The sequence below is a fragment of the Delphinapterus leucas genome, chromosome X (genome assembly GCF_059928025.1).
Source record: "Delphinapterus leucas isolate spDelLeu-1000000601 "Yukka" chromosome X, BTC_Dleu_Yukka2, whole genome shotgun sequence".
Lineage (NCBI taxonomy): Eukaryota > Metazoa > Chordata > Mammalia > Artiodactyla > Monodontidae > Delphinapterus > Delphinapterus leucas.
In genome coordinates, this window is record NC_143150.1 from 705,915 (window position 1) to 726,126 (window position 20,212).

The 20,212-nt window shown below is 34.8% G+C and overlaps 1 protein-coding gene across 1 annotated transcript in view; it reads right to left on the reverse strand.

The window, feature by feature from the left end:
- BRCC3 (BRCA1/BRCA2-containing complex subunit 3) overlaps positions 1–20,212 on the reverse strand; it is a 74,730-nt gene that overhangs the window by 11,803 nt on the left and 42,715 nt on the right. The window contains exon 8 of the mRNA XM_022566274.2: positions 15,498–15,572. Coding sequence (XP_022421982.1) covers positions 15,498–15,572 — 75 coding nt within the window. The remainder of the gene's footprint in view (positions 1–15,497; positions 15,573–20,212) is intronic.

Genomic DNA, 20,212 nt, shown 5'->3' on the forward strand with positions numbered 1-20,212 from the left:
CAAATTCGATCTCATGAGCTTTTCCATTTTCTTCTGTGACTTTTATAGTTTTAGGTCTTACATTTAGGTTTTTATTCCACTTTGAGTTAGTTTTTGTATATTGTGTAAGGTAAGGGCCCAACTTTATTCTTTTGCATGTGACTATCCAGTTTTCCTAGCATCATTTATTGAAGAGAATGTCCTTTCCCCATCAATTGTTTTGGAACCTTGGTCAAAGATCATTTGACTACATATGTCAGAGTTTAATTTGGGACTCATTCTGCTCCACTGGTTTTAATGTCCGTTTTTATGCTAGTACCACACTGTTTTGATTACTGTGGCTTTTTAGTAAGCTTTGAAATGAGGAAGTGTGAGACTTCCAATTTTGTTCTTCTTTTTCGAAATTGTTTTGGCTATTCAGGGTCCTTTGAGATTCCACATGAATTTTAGGATAGATTTTTCTATTTCTGTAGACAAACAAAACACAACGCTGTTGGGATTTTGATATGGACTGCATTAATTCTGTAAATCGCTTTGAGTAGTATTGACATCTTAACAATATTAAGTTATTCAGTCCATGTACATGGGATGTCTATTTATTTGTGTCTTCTTTTATTTCTTTCAGCAGCACTTTGCAGTTTTCACTGTACAAGTCTTTCACTTTTTGGCTAGGTTTATTCCTAGGTATTTTATTCATTTTGATGCTATTGTAAATGGATTGTCCTCTTAATTTCCTTTTTGGATTGTTCATTGTTAGTGTGTACAAACACAACTGATTTTTTGGCACTGATTTAGTATCCTGCAACTTTGCTGAATTCATTCGTTCCGGTAGTTTTTTTTAGTGGAGTCTTTGGGGCTTTCTATGTATAAGATTATGTCATCTGTAAACAGAGATAATTTTACTTCCTCCTTTCCAATTTGGATGCTTTTTATTTCTTTTTCTTGCCTAATTGCTTCCAGTTCCATGTTGAATGCCCATTATTAAATTGAGTTGCTTGTCTTTTTATTGTTTAGCATAAGAGTTCTTTACATATTCTGGATGCTATACCATAATCAATTGGGAGAAGCCATAATGGGGGCTTCTGGAAGGATAGTAAGTTTCATTTCTTGATATGTGCTGCAGTTGCATAGACACATTTCACTTTGTGAAAATTCATGGAGGTGGTGATCTGTGTTGAGGTTGTGTGGGTATGTTTATGAAAGCTGATTGAGCTGGACACATAATTAGTGTGCTCTTCTGTATGTGTGTTATACTTCAACCGAAAAGCTAAAATCAACAAACCAAACTAAGGTAATGAAGAAGCTCTAGAGTTTGCTAGAACTCACAGGTCAGAATACTAGTTTTGAAGTCTATAGCTGAAGGAATATTCAACAATTATTTATTGAGCACCAGGGATACAGTGATAAAAGGGAAGCATTTGTTTCAAGAATCTTACAATGTTAATAGAGAGACAAAATATTAAAATATACTGTTACAAGTATTATGACAAAGGAAACATAGGATTCTATTTAGTTCTCAGAAGGAGTACTAACTGGGTTGGTATTGGAGGTTGAGGGGTATCAGAGAAGAATTCCTAAAGTTGAGCTTAGTCTTCAAAAACGAGTATTAGCCAGGCAATGGCTGGAGAAACAGGCCAACTATGAAGGGCTTCAGGTTTGTTTTCTGTTTCTTTTCTGAGGATGTTATGGAGCAGGACCATTTCGGAAAAGCTACAGCATAGATACCAGATAGATGGGAAGGAAGACAGGAACACAATGGATGGGTGAAATGGAAACCAAAATTAAACGACTTTTTAAAAAATAATGAAAGTGAAAAGACTGCTACTATCCTAGCATCTATGAAATATAAAGCAGAGATCAGCAGAAATTCATAGCCTTAAGCACTTATATCAATAAAAATGAAAGACAAAAAATATATTAAATAAATCCCAAACTCCAAATGCTAAGATAAAGCACAAGAAAATAACCAAAATAAAACATAAGGAAGGAAATAATGAAAGATAAAATAAAAATTAATGAGGGTGGGAGTAGGAAAAAACAATCAAATTAATAAAAGTAATTGTCTTTGGGGAAATTAACAAAATACACTACTAGCTAACATAATCAAGGCGGGAAAGGGACAAAGCACAAATATACAAAATACGAAATGACTAGGGGGAGATAACTGTGGAAATAGAAGAGATTTAAAATACCATAAGAGACTCTCTGGCAGATAGATCTCTATGCAAATAAATTTGAAAACGAGACAAAATGGATAATTTCTTAAGAAAATACAGTTTACCAAAATTGACCTCATTAGGAAAAAAAAGCATAAATAGATCAATTACCATAAAAGAAACAGAGGAATACATCAAGGAACTATCCCCTGCCCCCCAAATAAAAGGCCCTATTGCTTTCATAGAGGAATTGTCAAAGAATACATTGTCCCCAATGTTACATACATTGTACCAGAGCCTAGAAAATGAAAGAAAACTTCAAACAACTCTTATGAATCAAGTATAATATGGAAACCTAAACCTGATAAAAACAATACAAAAAAATTCCAAAAAGTTATCACTTATGACTGTTGATGCCAAAGTACTAAATATTAGCAAAAATAGCCCAATATCATATTAAGAAAACCCAGTAGGATGTTTTTCCAGGAAGGCAAGCTTGGTTCAATAGTTGGAAATCTATTAATATAATACATCATATTAATAGATCTAAAGAAAACATTATGTTCATAGGTCCTGAAAAATTAACAAAATTCAACAGTCATTCCTGATTAAACACAAAACAAAAGAGGTAATTATGGATTTATGGATATTTTCTTAATAGGAAAAAGTATGTATACCTTAGTCCTGAATACAACCTTACTTAATAGTGAAATGCTACAGGAATTTCACAAGGATCAGAAACAAAGTTAAAACTGCCTACTATTTTCCACTGTTACTTAAATATAAAGGAGATACTAGGCAATGCACTTACACATAAGAAATCAATTAGAGGCACAGGAACTGGAGAAGTAAAACTATTTCTATTTATGGATAAGACATAATATTTATCTGGAAAGTGCTAGAGAATCAAAGGTAAAATTAATGCAAGGAATAAAATCATTCTGGAAGGTAAAAACGTTAATACAGGTATAATAGCCTTCAAATATACAAACAATAAAAAGAGTCACAATGGAAAAAAAAACCCATTCAAAATGCAAACAAAGAATCCCATGTGCAGCAAAGTTTGAGAACCACTGTGTTAGAACACACAACCTCCTTCCCTGTCAGGCCTTCCAACATGCTGTTGCCTCTGCCTGGGGTTTCCCCCTATTTTTACTTGACTAATTTCTACTCACCCCTCAGAAGCCTGCTTAAGAATGCTTTCTTCAGCAAAGACTTCAGTGATTACCTTACAGCACTTATCACAGCTGCAACGAATTAGTTGTGTAATTAACTTTTAAATTTATTTTCCCCTATTCTTTTTTCCAGCTTTTTTGAGATATAATTGACATATAAATTGTGTAAGTTTAAGGTGTACAACGTGTTGATTTGATACTTACATATAGCAAAATGATTGCTACCATAGTAATAGCTAAGCCTCCATCAGGTCACATAATTTCCACTTCTTTTTTTGTGGTGAGAACATTAAAGATCTCTCTTTTGTAAGTCCTGACACTCAGGCCTCATCCTTTACCCCATTATAAAAATCACCATCTCTGGAGGAGGGACCCACACAGAATAATTTCACTGCCCTAAAAATTCTCTAAGCTCTGCCTATTCATCCCTCCCTCCTGTCAAACCCCTGGGAACCACTGATCCTTTTACTGTCTTTCCTTTTACAGCATGTCATTTTGTTGGAATCATACACTAGATAGCCTTTTCAGATTGGCTAGGTATAGTTTTTAAACTGCTTAAGTGATTCCAATATTCAGCCAAGTTTGAGAATGAATGGTCTAACTCACGTTTCTTCCTCCACATCTTCCAATCTACTCAGGTCAAACCTTCCCTAACTTTTGGTGACAAAATATTCCCTAGAGTTGCAGAAGTAAAGCTTATTAGCCATTCTTTGGAAAGAAAAAATAAGGTCAGGTACAGGAGTTTTCTAACAGTAAAAGAAAGCTTCTGATTAGCAAAGTGCTTTCTGGCTACATGTGAAACATCAAAGAGACTTGTAGTTCCATTACTCCCTAAGTCACAGACTTTCAGGGGGAGAAGGTGAGAACTCTGCTAGCTCTAACAAGCTAGTTTGTTTACTTTCCTGTGACACTCATTTATACGGCTTATTCTTTCAAAATTGTGAGATAGGTTTTAGAGAAATTATGTCATAAAAAGATGGCTATTGTAAACATTCAGTTGATTCAAACATTGTATTAGTTATATAAATGATTTGATAATGAGCTTGCTCTGCTTTCTGCAAGATAATTTTTATTCAAATTTATACAATTCTCTCATTGTGAATATGATGTTAAAGGACCAATCACATTATTCTCTTCCCATTTGTACAGAATTTTAAGAAATGAAGTGATTTTGAATTTTAAAAAAGGAAGGTAAAATAGGAATAAACCTAAACAAAACATGCACAAAATCTATATGAGAAAAACTTAACACTTTCTTGAAAGACACAAAAGTAGACTACAGCAAATGGAAAGACATCCAGTGTTCTTAAAAGGGATGATGCAAACATCATAAAGATTAATTATAAATTAATTTATAAATTTAACACAATAACAATACCAAAAAGTTTTCGCTGGAGCTAGCCAAGTTGACAGTAAAGTTCACATGGAAAACTAAACATGTAAGAATAGGGAAACACAGAGAAAGAAAACTTAATGAGGACTGGCTGTAGCAGACAGTAAAACATACAATAATTATGTGCCGATACACAAATAGACAGCCAGACAGAACAGAAAGTCTAGAAATTGATCTAAACAAATAGGGAATTATTGAATGTGATAAAAGGAAGCATCTAAAATAACTGGGGTAAAGAATAGCTTTTTAGTAAGCGAATTTGGGACAAGTGGATAGCCATTTAGAAAGACATAAAATCAGATCCACATCTCATGATACACAAAATAAACTCTAAACTATATAGTTCTGACTTTTGACTTTTAGAACCATGTTGATATTTCACATACCCCAAAGGGAAAAAAATGTATGGGTTTAAAAAATTCTAAAATGGAAAATAACCAGGAAAAAGCCCTCTCTTTCAAAAGAATAATAATAACCACAGGGAAGCGGTGGAGGGCAAAAAGACAAAACTCAAGTAACTTTTGAACACATATGAGTATGTACTCTCAGGAAGAAGACATAAAGAACTTCAAACAAATTTCAATCTTTAGTTAGTAGGTTAGTACTCAGTTCAGGCTGCTACAACAAAAATACCAGAGACTGGGTGGCTTCAACAACAGGATCTTATTTCTCATAGTCCTGGAGGCTAGGAAGTGCAAGATCAAGGTGCCAGCTGATTTGGTTTTTGGTAAAGGCACTCTTTCTGGTTTGCAGATACCTTCTTGCTGTGTCCACACATGGTGGAGAGAGTGATCATCTCTTGTGTCTCTTCTGAAAAGGGCAGTAATCCCATTCATGAGGGCTCCACCCTCATGACCTAATTATCTTCCAAATGCTCCACCTCCAAATACCATCACATTAGGGATTAGGGCTTCTATACAACATATGAATTTGGGAGTAGGTGGGGGGCCACAGACATTGAGTCCACAGCAGTTTGTATAGGTTAGCAATTCTGAAACTACTTTCCGTATATTCTAGGATTGAGCAATAAGTTAACATATTACGGATAGCAGGAACAAAGTTTCTCTAGGTCAGAGAAGAGAGTTGTAAGTATGGAAAGGGAGAATACTAGAATGAACCCTAAGATGTGGGAAAGGATTGGAGTTATTGGTTTGAACTCATGGGGTGTGTGTGTGTGTGTGTGTACATGAATATGCACACATACATACTTCTTCCTAGCTCTATCTACTGAGAGAGTCTAGAAGCAATGACACTAAGAGTAATGAGTATACCTAGCACCCAGGCCTTGGTTTCTAAATAGCATTGTTAACTTAAAAGAACCACAGTACAGGCTAAGATGGAGGGATGGGGACCAGACTTACCCCCTTCTTGAAACAACTAAAAAAGTGTAAAAAGAAGAATAAAAAAGTGAAACAATGACTCACAAGACCTTGGAAAACAGGCAGTGAAGGACAGTGAAACCTGGGAGATGAGAAGCAAGATGAGTCTCAGCTTACTACATGAAGAAAGTTTCCAGGCTGCAGCAAAGGAAAGGGAACCCCATCTAGAGCTTGAAGGTCTCCTTGAGTTGAGAAGAGAGAGCTGAGGCTCTGGGAGAGCCAAGGAGGCTTGATTTTGCAGGGCAAAGGACTGTGGAGGAGGAAGCAGCAAAGAGAATTCCAGAGATCTTTAGAGGGTCACCTTCAAGTGTTCAGTTGAGTAGTGATCAGGGCACATATGTGAGGAAACTACATAAGGCCAGGGGAACAATAACCCAGAAGGATTAAAGGGAACTATCCTCAAAGTATATCCAGGGCCAGTAATACTGCCTGTCCCCAAAAGCCTTAATGGGAAATCTCATAATTCAGAAGACAACAGAGTACTAAAAAGGGTCTAGCCTCAGGACTAGAGAAAATGAACCTTACGTTAAAGACTGCATTGTTTTTGCCTAATAAAGCTTAAAAGCAAGACCCAAAAGGATCAAACTATTTCTATTAACAGTATCTCAAAGCAAAGCTCAAGAATATTTTTAGGAATATAAATATATCTAACACCCAATAAGGTAAAATTCAAAATGTCTGCATTCAATCAAAAGTTGCCAGGCACGCAAAGCAGCAGAAAAATCCAACCCATAATGAGGAGAGAAAATCAAATGAAATTGACCCAGAAATGATGCATATCTAGCAAAAGTAATTAGCAGACACATACATTAAAACAGATATTATAACTATTCTATATTTTCAAGAAGCTAGAGCAAAGATTAACATGTTAAGTAGAGACAGAAAGAAATAAAGACCCAAGTCAGACTTCTGGAAATGAAAATTACAACACATGAGATAAAAAGTACACTGGATAGGGTTAACAGAAAATTAAACATTACAGAAAAAAGATCAGTAAACTTGAAGACATAGCAGTTGAGACTCTACAAAATAAATCACAGATTTATTTTCTATCAAAAAAATGATTAAAAGCAATGAACCATGAGACAATATCAAGTAGCCAAATGTATGTGTAATTGGACTATCCAAAGAAGAGGAGTAGAACAGAAAACATTTTGTAGAAATAATGGCTTAGATTTTTCTAAATTTTTGATGAAATTTTCCTAAATTTGATGAAAAATGTAAATCCACAGGTCTAAGAAGCTCAATGAAACCCAAGCACAGGACACATGAAAACAATTACACCATGGTACACTATAATCAAATAGTTTTAAACCAGTGATAAAGAGAATCTTAAAAGAAATCAGGAATTATTAAAGAAATGCAAATCAAAACTACAATGAGGTATCACCTCACACCAGTTAGAATGGGCATCATCAAAAAGTCTACAAACAATAAATGCTGGAGAGGGTGTGGAGAAAAGGGAACCCTCCTACACTGTTGGTGGGAATGTAAATTGATACAGCCACTATGGAGAACAGTATGGAGGTTCCTTAAAAAACTAAAAACAGAACTACCCTACAACCCAGCAATCCCACTACTGGGTATATACCCAGAGAAAACCATAATTCAAAAAGACACATGCACCCCAGTGTTCATTGCAGCACTGTTTACAATAGCCAGGTCATGGAAGCAACCTAAATGTCCATCCACAGACGAATGGATAAAGAAGATGTGGTGGTACATATATACAATGGAATATTACTCAGCCATAAAAAGGAAAGAAATTGGGTCACTTGTAGGGACGTGGATGGACCTGGAGACTGTCATACAGAGTGAAATCAGAGAGAACAAATATTGTATATTAATGAATATTTGTGGAATCTAGAAAAATAGTACTGATGAACCGGTTTCCAAGGCAGAAACAGAGACACAGATATAGAGAACAAAAGTATGGACACCAAAGGGGGAAAGGGGGGTGTGGGATGAATTGGGAGATTGGGATTAACATATATACACTAATATGTATAAAATAGATGAGAATCTGCTGTATAGCACAGGGAACTCCATTGTACAGTAGAAACTAACACAACATTGTAAAACAACTATACCCCAATTAAAAAAAAGAAATCAGGAAAAGAAGACAAATTAAGTAGACAGGAAAAAGGTAAAGATGATAGTCACTTTCTTGTTGGACAGTGGAGAAATATCTTTATAGTTCTGAAAGAAAAAAAGTCAACCTACAGTTCTTTACCCATTGAAAACATGTTTTAAAACTGGAGTTGAAGTAAAGACGTTTTTCAGACATATAAAAGTTGAAAGAATATATTGCCAGAAGACTTGCATTATCAGAAATATTAAATGACATTCTTCAAGAAGAAAGAAAATGATGCCAGATGGAAACAAAGAAATGAAGAGCACTGGAAACTGGGTAAATACAGACATTTTTTTCTTAATTTAAGTTGCTTGGAAAGATAATCAACTATTTAAAGTAAAACTAATAACAACATACTATGGGTTTATAGCATACACACAAGTAAAATGTATGACAGTATTAGCACAAAAACCAGGAGGAGAGAAATGGAAGTACCGTGGTGCAAGGTTCTTAATACTGCATGTGAACTAGTATAATATTACTTCAAGGCAAACTGTGATAAGTAAAAAAATACATACATATATATATATATATACACACACACACACACACACACACCAGTGCTTTTCAACCAGGTGTGATTACACCCTTCAGGGAACATTTGGCACTGTCTGGAGACATTTTTGACTGTCACAACTAAGGAAGCGCTACTGGCATCTAGTGGGTGGAGGCCACAGATGCTGCTTAATATCCTACAATGCACAGGACTTCTCCTTGCTACTACAGTTGTCTGGCCTATGATGTCAATAGTGACAATGTTGAGAAAGCCTACTAAAGTAATATAACAAAAGATTATCGCTAATAAACCTACAAAGGAGGTAAAATTAAATCATAAAAATCACTCAATCCAAAAGAAGGCATAAGAAAGAGGAAAAAGTGAACAGAAATTAGATGAGACAAATATAGAAAACGAATAGACAATAGAAGCAAGATGGTAGATTTTAAACCTAACCGCATTAATAATCACATTAAATGTAAAGGATCCAAATATGTCAATTAAATGGCAGAGATTGTCAGATTGGATAATTCCTAGACCCAACTATATGCTAACTACAAAAATCACACTTTAAATTTAAAGACACAAATAAGTTAAAAGATACAACATGCTAACAAAACTCAAAAGAGAGTAAGTGTGGTTATACTAATATCAAAGTTAATTTCAGAGAGAAGAATATTAACAGAGATGAAGATAATTTCCTAATGATAAAAAGGTTAATTCATAAAAAATACATAGGGCTTCCCTGGTGGCACAGTGGTTGAGAGTCCGCCTGCCGATGCAGGGGACACCAGGATTCGTGCCCCAGTCTGGGAAGATCCCACATGCCATGGAGCGGCTGGGCCCGTGAGCCATGGCCGCTGAGCCTGCGCGTCCGGAGCCTGTGCTCTGCAACAGGAGAGGCCACAACAGTGAGAGGCCTGAGTACCGCAAAAAAAACAACAACAACAACAACAAAAAATAAAACATAAAAAGTACATAACAGTCCTAAACATGTAGGCACACAATAACAGAGCTTCAGAAGCTATAAATAAAAAACTGATAGAATCATGAGAAAAATAGACAAATCTACAATTATAGAGATGTCAATACCCTTCCTTCAAAAATTGATAGAACAGTGCACACAAATGCCAGTAAAAGTAAAGACTTGAACTACATTATAAAACATCTTGATTTATATGAGTCTCCTTATTCCTAGTCATTGATTTTTTTCAAGGTTCAGGCCAGTCATCTTGTAGAATGTGCCACATTTTGGATTTGAATATTTTATTATTACACCCAGGTCTGGCAAGAATACTACATAGGTATTGTTGTACCTAGGTTTGTTGTATACATGAAGTTTTAAAAACTCATTCTTATAGAAAAATTATTAGTAAAAACAAACAAAAATATAAAGCATGAGATTAAAAAAAGAAACATTCTAGCTTGGTTTAAAATAAAATTTCCACTCTTTTCTTTTTCCTTGTGCCTAAGAAATGAGCACAATGTTCACATTTGCACCTGTATATTTGCTGGCATTCTGTCACCTGTGTATGTGTTGTATTTTAACAACAACAACAAAAAATGTCTTAAGGGCAAAGCTTTTCTCTTCCTTTATTTTTCACAAAATGTGTATTCCAGTCTGCTAAGTCTTCTTATTACCACAAATTATATTTAAAGAATGAGCTGGGGAGGGAAAAATCTGTACTGGAAATATTTAAGGGATGAATTGGAAGGGAAAAAATCAGTATTGAAGAGAAAAGGGCAATTACTATCTTAGGCAGCCTTCTGAGTAATGAGTGCTATACAATCTCAGACTGCATACCAGCTGTTAAATTGAGTAAATGTCTTTATTTTTATTGGTTTTGCCCTTTATATCTCTAAATGAGAAACAATAAAGAGATTTTGATTAACTTAAAAAAAACTTAACCTAATTGATATTTCTAAGCATACTCTACCCAACAGCAAAATACATATCCTTTTCAGGTGTACACAGAAAAGTTACCTATATAGACCACATTCTGGGTCATAAAACATTCTCAATGTATGGCATGGGGAACACAATCAATAATATTATAATAACTTTGTATAGTGACAGATGGTAACTTGACTTATCGTGGTGATTGTTTTGTAAGGTATAGAATTATTGAATCACTGTGTTGTGCACCTGGAACTAACATAGTATTGTAGGTCAATTATACTTCAATTTTAAAAATTAGGACTTCCCTGGTGGCACAGTGGTTAAGAACCCACCTGCCAATGCAGGGGACATGGGTTCGAGCCCTGGTCCGGGAAGACCCCACATGCTGCAGAGCAACTAAGCCCAGGTGCCACAACTACTGAGCCTGTGCTCTAGAGCCTGTGAGCTGCAACTACTGAGCCCACGTGCCACAACTACTGAAGCCCGCATGCCTAGAGCCCATGCTCTGCAACAACAGAGGCCACCACAATGAGAAGCCCATGCACCGCAACAAAGAGTAGCCCCCACTCACTGCAACTAGAGAAAGCCTGTGTGCAGCAAGGAAGACCCAGTGTGGCCAAAAATAAGTAAAGAAATTTATATAAAAATTAAATAAACAAAATATAATTAAACAAAACGTTTTAAATAATTTTAATAGGATTCAAGCCACAAAAAGTATTTTTTCTGACCACAATGGAATTAAATTAAACATCAATAACAGAAAGATATCATGAAAACCCCAAGTATTTAGAAACTAAATAACATACTTTTAAATACTTGTGGATCAATGAGGAAGTCAAAAGAAAAATTAGAAAGTATTTTGAACTTAATAAAAACGAAAGCATACCAAAATTTGTGGGATACAACTAAAACAGTACGTAGAGAAGGAAATTTATAGCGCTCAACATTTATATGAAAAGATAGGCCTCAAATAATGGATCTCAGCTTCCATCCACCTTTTAAAAAACTAGAAAAAGAAGACTGAAGGAAGTTCAAAGTAAGCAAAAGGAAGGAAATAACACAGATCAGAGTTGACATAAATGGAAAAAGAGAGAAAATGAGTGAAACCAAAGATGATTCTTTGAGATATTCAGTAAAACTGTTACACCTCTAGCCAGACTTATCAGAAGAGACACAAATTACCAATATAGAAATGAGAAAGAAGATGCAAATTACCAACATAGGAGTCAGAGATGACATTACTATAGATTTTACATATAACAAAGGATAAAATATGAACAACTTTATGCCAGTATATTCAACTACTTAGATAAAATGAATAAGTACCTTAAAAGACACAAATTACCAAAGCTCACTCAAGAAGAAATAGATAACATGAATAGCCCTATATCTATTAAATAAATAAAAAGGTTCCCACAAAGAAGCCTCCAGGCCCAGAAAGCTTGAATGGTGAATTCTACCAAATACTTAAGGAAGAAAGAATATCAATTCTACCCAAACTCTCCCATTAAATTGAAAAGAAGGCTATACTATCTAACTCATTTTCTGAAGCCTGCATTTCTCTGACACCAAAGCCATAGAAAGACTTTCCAAAACTGAAAACAACAAACTAATATCCCTTGTGTATACAGATGCAAAAATTCTTAATAAATTTTTAGCAAATCAAATCCAGCAATACATAAAATGGATAATTCATCATTATTCATGGGGTTTATTCCAGGAATGCAAGGTTGGTTTAGCAATCAAAAAATCAGTGTAATTCATCAATATTAACAGACTGAAAAAGAAAAAAAACTATATGATCATCTAAATAGATTTTTATAGAATAAGCATTTGATAAAATACAACATCTATGATTGATGAAATAGAAAACTCTCAGCAAACTAGGAATAGAAGGAAACTTCCTCAAACTGATGAGAGAATCTATGAAAAACCTTCAGGTAACATCATACTTAATGGTGAAAAATTGAATGATATCTCCAAAGATCAAGAACAAGCCTACCGTGACTGCTCTCACTGTCATTAAACTGTATTCAACAGCTTATTAGAGGTTCCAATGAATGTGGTAAGGTGACAAAAATAAACATAAGCATCCAGATTGGAAAGAAAGAAGTAAAACTGCCTCTATTTACAGATGATGACCTATGTAGGTAATCCAATAGACTCTTCAAAAAAACTACTAAAATTAACAAGTGAATCTATCAAAGTTGTAGGATACAAACTCAATATATAAAAATCAAATGTATTTTTATATAGCAGCAATGAACAGTAGGAAAATGAAATTAAAACAATAGAACAGTAGGCTAAACATATGAAATGTGTAGGGATAAGTCTGACAAAAGATATGCAAGACCCGTATACTGAAAACTACAAAAAATTGTTGAGAGAATTAAAGACCTAAATAAATGGAGAGATATACCATGTTCATGGACTGGAAGACTCAATATTTTTAAGATGTCAATTCTCCCCAAAATGATCAATAGAGTCAATATAATCCCAATAAAAAATCCCAGCAGGCTGTTTTGGAAAACAGCCCCTGGTAATTTCTTAAAAAGTTAAATATACACCTACCATATGATTCAGCCAGTCTGCTCCTAGGTATTTCTCCAAGGGAAGAGAGAGCATATATCCAATACAAAGACTTGTACACAAATGTTCAAAGCAGCTTTATTTGTAGTAGACAAAAACTGCAAGTAACTCAAATGTCTATCAACAGGTGAATGGATAAAAAAATTGTGGTAATAATTATATCATTTAATACTACTCTGTAATAAAAATAATGATACATGCTATAACTTGGATGAATCTCAAAATAATTCTGTTGTTTGAAAGGTAACAAAGAGTACATATTCTATATATATATATGTATATATATACATATATATTTCTAGAAAATGCAGAGTAATCTATATTGACAGCAGGTCAGGGTTTCCTGGGGTTAAGGAAGGGATATGAAGTGGCAAGGGGGAGGAATTACAAAGGGGCACAAAGAAAACTTGAGGGGTGAAGGATATGTTCATTATCTTGATTGTGGTGATGGTGTATATAGGTGTGTATTTGTCAAAACTTATCAAATTGTATACTTTAAACATGTAGTTTATTGTATGTCAATTATACCTCAATAGAACTGTTAAAAAAAGTAAGGGAACCAGGGATCCTTGAAGAAATGCTGAACCCAGGGCTGAATGCAGGAAAGGAGGAGATGAAACTGAAACATCTTCTTGTGCCAGAAAATCAGGTAGTACTCAAAAAATGATGGGAACATGTCAATAGAACATGGGAGGGGCTTCCACTGTGTGTGCCTACTATGTGTCTCAAAGTAGCTAATGACAATAATGGGTTAGAACATATGGGCAAAATAAGAATCCAGGTGTCCACACTAATATAAATAAATGAATGAAAAAATAAACAAATGGGAAGAAGGAAAAGCCCTTCCCTGGAGTAGAATGCTAACTAGTAAATGTAGACGGAATGATGGAATTAGACCATTGCCTTTGATAACCATCTTAATAATAAATAATTAGGAAAGGATCATTGATGAATGCTAAAACTCCCCACAAGATACTTACTAATTTCAAAGGGAAAAATTTATAGTGGAAAACCTCATAAACACTTCCTTAAGGGCATGGTCAAAGTTGCAATCACATATGAAGGGACAAATTGATATCATGTGCCTCCTAAAACAAATCACTGAGAAGAACACAACATCACTTTTGTGGTGTTATTGCCAAAGTATATAATCTCCATATAATTATGATAAAACATAAACAAATCCAAAACGAGGGACATTTTTCCAAAATAACTGGCCTGTAGTCTTCAAAAATATTAAGGCCACAAAAGACACAGGAACTGTTTCCAATCAAAGGAGACTAAAAAGTCATGACAATTATGTGCAATGTGTGAACCTGGTCTGCATCCTGGACAAGGATAAAGGGTTTTTTGTTTTGTTTTTCGTACGGTAAGGGATGTTATTAGGAAAACTGATGAAATTAGAATACCATCTATGGATCAGATACAGTATTATATGAATTTTAATTTCCTGATATTATTTTATTATTGTCATGTAAGAGAATGTCCTTGTTCTTTAGGAAATATCCACTGAAGGGACATCATTTGTGTAACTTATCCTCAAATGGTTCAGGAAAAATTATCCAGAAATACGATAAAATTCTGACATTTGGGGGATCTGGGTGAAGGGTACACAGGAATCCTTTGTACTATTCTTGCAACTTTTCTGTAAATCTGAAATTATTTCAAAACAATGTTGTGAAACATTAAGAGTATTATCTAAAAGAATCAAGACAGTAAGGACAATGTCTAAAATTGAAAAAACAGGTAATGGAAAACTCAATCAGAGTAACAAATGGAAGGAGAGGTAAAAAGAATTAAACAGAAAGCATGGCACAAAGAAAGCAGAAAAAAAATAATGGCAGGAATATTGCCATATATACCAGCAATGATAATAAAATGAATGCATTACACTCACCTATTAATAGACAGATGTTCTGATTGTTTAAAACCAAGTAACTCAAGATCTTGCTATATTCTATTTAAAAGAGACATACCTGAAACAAAATAACTGAGGAAGGTTGAGAATAAAGGGATGGAGAAACTTATAGCAGGAAAATGATATTAACAAGAACTACAACATGCAACAAACAGGGAGTGGCAGAAGTTGCTAGCTGTCCTAATCCAAATGTCCTTGGTAACAATGTCAATTTTTAGCAGACAGAGCTATCTGATAGGCCTCCCTGGAAGCTTAGGTGTGGCCACTTGACTAAATTCTGCCAATGAGATGAAAATTGAATTGTTTTCTGGGGCTTTCTGGGAAGGTCACTTATTAGAAATTGGCAGAGCTGGGACCAGCCCATTTTTGCCCTCCTACCTTTCCTCTTCCTTCTGGCCCTCAATGGAGATGTGCTGGCTGGAGCTCCAGAAGTCTCGTGGACCATGAGGGGACCTTAGGATGGAAACCATACACCGAGATGGTGAAGCAGAAGATAGGAGCCTGGGTCCCTGATAGTATCGCAGAGCCCTTGAATACCTATCTCCAGACTTCTTCTACCCAAGAAAAAATCTTTCTTCTTTAAACTAATTTTATTTATTATTTTTTCCTAATATATGTAGTTGAACCTAATCCAAACAGGAATAGTAACATGCTTTACAAAGAAAGAATTCAAGGCATGTATAAATATATGCATAAATGAATGGGACAAAGAGGGCTACTTCATATTTTATGAAGGAAAAATATACCAGGACAATATAAAAGTTATGGACCTTTATACATTCTTTATGCACTAACAATACAGCTTCAAAATATATAAGGCTAACCCTGACTAAAATATAGGAAATAGACAAATTTAGTTATGATGGGAGGTTTATACATATCTCTCTCAATGAGGAAGGATATAAGGATCAGTATAACACAACTTAACAAGCTTATTCTAACAAGGCTATAAGGGACTTTTACTCAAGAGACAATATACGTATTTTTCAATTCATATGAAAAAGTTACAAAAATTGACCATGTTTGAAGTCAGGGGTCAGCAACCTTTTTAATGGAAAGGCCAAACAGTATATGTTTTAAGCTGTATGGGCCACAGAGTCTCTATTACAGCCACTCAGCTTTGCAGTTGTAGCTGGAAAGCAGTCATAGGTAGTATGTAAACAAATGGGTGTGGCTGTGTTCCAATAAAACTTGATTTCCAAAATAGGCACCAGGCCCATGTAGCCTACAAGCTGTAGTTTGTGGATCCCCGTTCTAGGTAACAGAGGAAGTATCAAAAAATTTCCATAAAGCTGATATCACACAGGCCACAATTACCATAATGTAGTGTTAAAAATGAACATAATAGCAAAAAATATCCCCCCCAACCTGGCCCAGATCTACACACCTGGACGTTTTAAATGCATTTCTAAATAACTCTTGAGTTGAAGAGAAAATAAAAACAGAAAACACAAATGAGTTAGAACTTAAAAAAAAACCACTGGAACTACTATACAACAAAACCTATGTAATGCAGCCAAAGTGAGGAAGAAAATATATGGCCTTAAATGTATTTGTTAGAAAGCAAGGAAGACAGAAAGTAAATTAGTTTTCATCTCAAGAATTTAGAATAAGGATAACAATAAGAAGAACAATGCAGCAATAATAAAACATACAGAAAATACAATGAAGAAATTAATAAAGGGAAAAGCAGACTATTTTTAAAAAAGAAAGCAAAGAAATTGAGTTGATCAAGAGATCCTAACGTGGGTCCTTTGAAAAGACCAACAAAATAGATAAGCCTCTGGAAAGAGAATCAAGAAAAAAGAGAAAAAACAAGTAAACAGCATTAGCAATGGAAAAGGGGACATACTTAAAGAGAGATCACACAATCATCCACTCAAGAAATATTTACTGAATGGCTACTATGTGGCAGGCCATGACACAGTCCCCACAGTCATAGAGACAACAATATAGTGGAGAGACCATAAATAATGAATGAAAAATTAAATTACATTAGTGATAAATGCTACAAAGAAAATAAAACATTTAAAAAATAAAACTACATATTTCCTCAAGTCAAAAAAAAATGGAAAACTTAGATGAAACCGACAATTTTCTAGGAAATATAAATTACCATAATTGACTCAAGGAGAAGTAGAAAACCTGAAAAAAAACAGAAACCAAAGAAGAGATTTAAATAGTGAGGAAAGATCTACACCCTCAGAAGGCATGAGGCCAAGATGGTTAAGGAAGAGAAATTCCAGTCTGATATAGCCTGTCCCAGAGCATACAACTAGTACAATAATAAAATAAAACATAGCTAAAATATAGCTAAGAGAGGAATTTTCTTAAACAGATAAAGAATATCTGTCAAAAATCTACAATAAACATCACTTATTGGTGAATTATTAAAAACTGTCTCTCTGAACTTGGGAATAAAAAAGGATGCCTAATATCATCCCTGAAAGTCCTAGCAAATTTAGTAAGGCAATAAAAGAAAAGGCATGCAGATTAAAAAGGAAGAAATAAAATTGTGATTATTCAAAAATGACCTGACTGTGTTTGTAGAAGATTATAAAAACCCACACACTATTAGAATTAATAAGTAAATTAGCAAGGTCACTGGGCATAAGACCAACATAAACAAATCCATTTAATTCATATATACTAGCAAAAAATAGGAAATGAACTTTAAAAAATTAGTCCATTTATAATAGCTTTACAGTATTTTTAAAATAAAGATGAAATAGCTAGGAAAAAATCCAACAAGAGGTACAAGGCCTCTATACTGAAACTTATAACAGATTACTGAGAGAAATTAAAGACCCACACAAAAGGAGGGATATAACATGCTCATGGAGTGGAAGACCTCACTTAAAAAAATGTCATTTTTCCCTGAATTGAGCTATAGACTTAAAGCAATCCAAATCAAAACCCCAGCAGGTCTTTTTCCTGTGGATATTGAGAAGACAAATTCTGCAATTTATGTAGAAATGCAAAGGGCTAAGAATAGCTAAGGCAACATTTGAGAATTACACAGCTGGAGGACTCATGTATTGGGTTGGCCAAAAAGTTCCTTCCATTTTTAAAGTTAAAAATAAAAGACACATTTTTCATTTTCACCAAGAACTTTATTGAACAACATATTCACCGTTTTGTTCCACTACCTTCTGCCATTTTTCAGGCAACTTCATAACTCCATCTTCCCAAAACTTTTTATCTTTTTGAGCGAAGAACTGTTCCAGGTGCCTTTTACAGTCTTCCAGGGAACTGAAATTTTTTCCATTAAGAGAATTTTTGTAAAGACTGAAACAAATGGAAATCCAAAGGTGCAATGTCTGGTGAATACGGCAGATGAATCAGAACTTCCCAGCCAAGCTGTAATAGTTTTTGCCTGGTCATCAAAGAAACACGTGGTCTTGCATTACCCTGATGGAAGATTATGCATTTTCTGTTTAATAATTCTGGACACTTTTCCTCGAGTGCTGCTTTCAGTGGTCTAATTGGGAGCAGTACTTGTTGGAATTAATCGTTTGGTTTTCCAGAAGGAGCTCATAATAGAGGACACCCTTCCAATCCCACCATATACACAACATCACCTTCTTTGGATGAAGACCGGCCTTTGGTGTGGTTGATGGTGGTTCATTTCGCTTGCCCCACGATCTTTTCCATTCCACATTATTGTACAGTATCCACTTTTCATCACCCATCACAATTTGTTTTAAAAACGGAACGTTTTCATTACGTTTCAGTAGAGAATCGCATGTGGAAATATGGTCAAGGTTTTTTCTGCTTAACTTATGTGGAACCCAAACATCAAAGCGATTCACATGACCAAACTGGTGCAAATGATTTTCAACACTTGATTTGGACATTTTGAGTATGTTGGCTGTCTACTGCATGGGTGTAACGTTGACTGTTCTCAATTAATGTCTCGATTTGATGGCTATCAACTTCAACTGGTCTACCCGACCGTGGAGCATCATCCAGTGAGAAACCTCCAGCACGAAACTTCACAAACCACTTTTGACACGTTTGATCAGTCACAGCACCTTCTCCATACACTGCACAAATCTTTTTTTGCATTTCAATTGCGTTTTTACCTTTCTTGAAATAGTAAAGCATAATATGCTGAAAATATTGCTTCTTTCTTCCATCTTCAATATTAAAGTGGCTACACAAAAATTCACCAATTTTGATAAATTTTTTTAATGCATGCTGATATGACAGCTGTCACAATGCAATCTAACAAAATTGTATCGAATGAAGTTAAAGACAACTAAACGCTACTAGAGACATCTTATGGAAAAAAACCGAATGAACGTTTTGGCCAACCCAATATTACCACATGTCAAGACCTGTTGTAAAGCTACAATATCAAGACAGTGTAGTACTGGTACAAGGATAGACAACAAACCAAGGATAGACCAAGTAAAGAATCCAGAAACATCAACACATAAACAAATGCCTGATTGATGACAAAAAAATGGTCTTTTCTATTAACGATTCTGACTCAATGGACATCCATGTGAAAAAGAAAATGAATCTTGACCCCCTGCTTCAGACCATACACAAAAATCAAATCCAGGTGTATTATAGATATAAATGTGAAAGGTAAAATAATGAAACTTTTAGGTAAAAAGTAGAACATCTGAATGAGCTTCGGGTAGGAAAAATTTTCTTAAACAGAACACAAAGAGCTCCAAAATGGGAAAAAATTATACATATTAAAATTAAGAACTGGTATCAAATATTTGCAAACCATATATCTAATAGAGTTAATATCCAAAATACATAAGGAACTCCTAAACAGAAATAGAGTCACAGATGTAGGAAACAAACTTATGGTTACCAGGGGGGAAAGGGGGGAGGGATAAATTGGGAGATTGGGATTGACATATACACATGATGCTACTTATATTATGAAACTAAAATAGTCAAACTCAAAGAAGCAGACCATACGATAGTGGTTGCCAGTGGATGTGGGTAGGGGAAAGAGGAGTAGTTATTCAATGGGCATACAGTATTGTGCATTTCAAAATTTGCTGAGGGTAGATCTCACATTGTCTTCTTACCACAAAAACAAAATTATATGAAACAAAACAAAGACA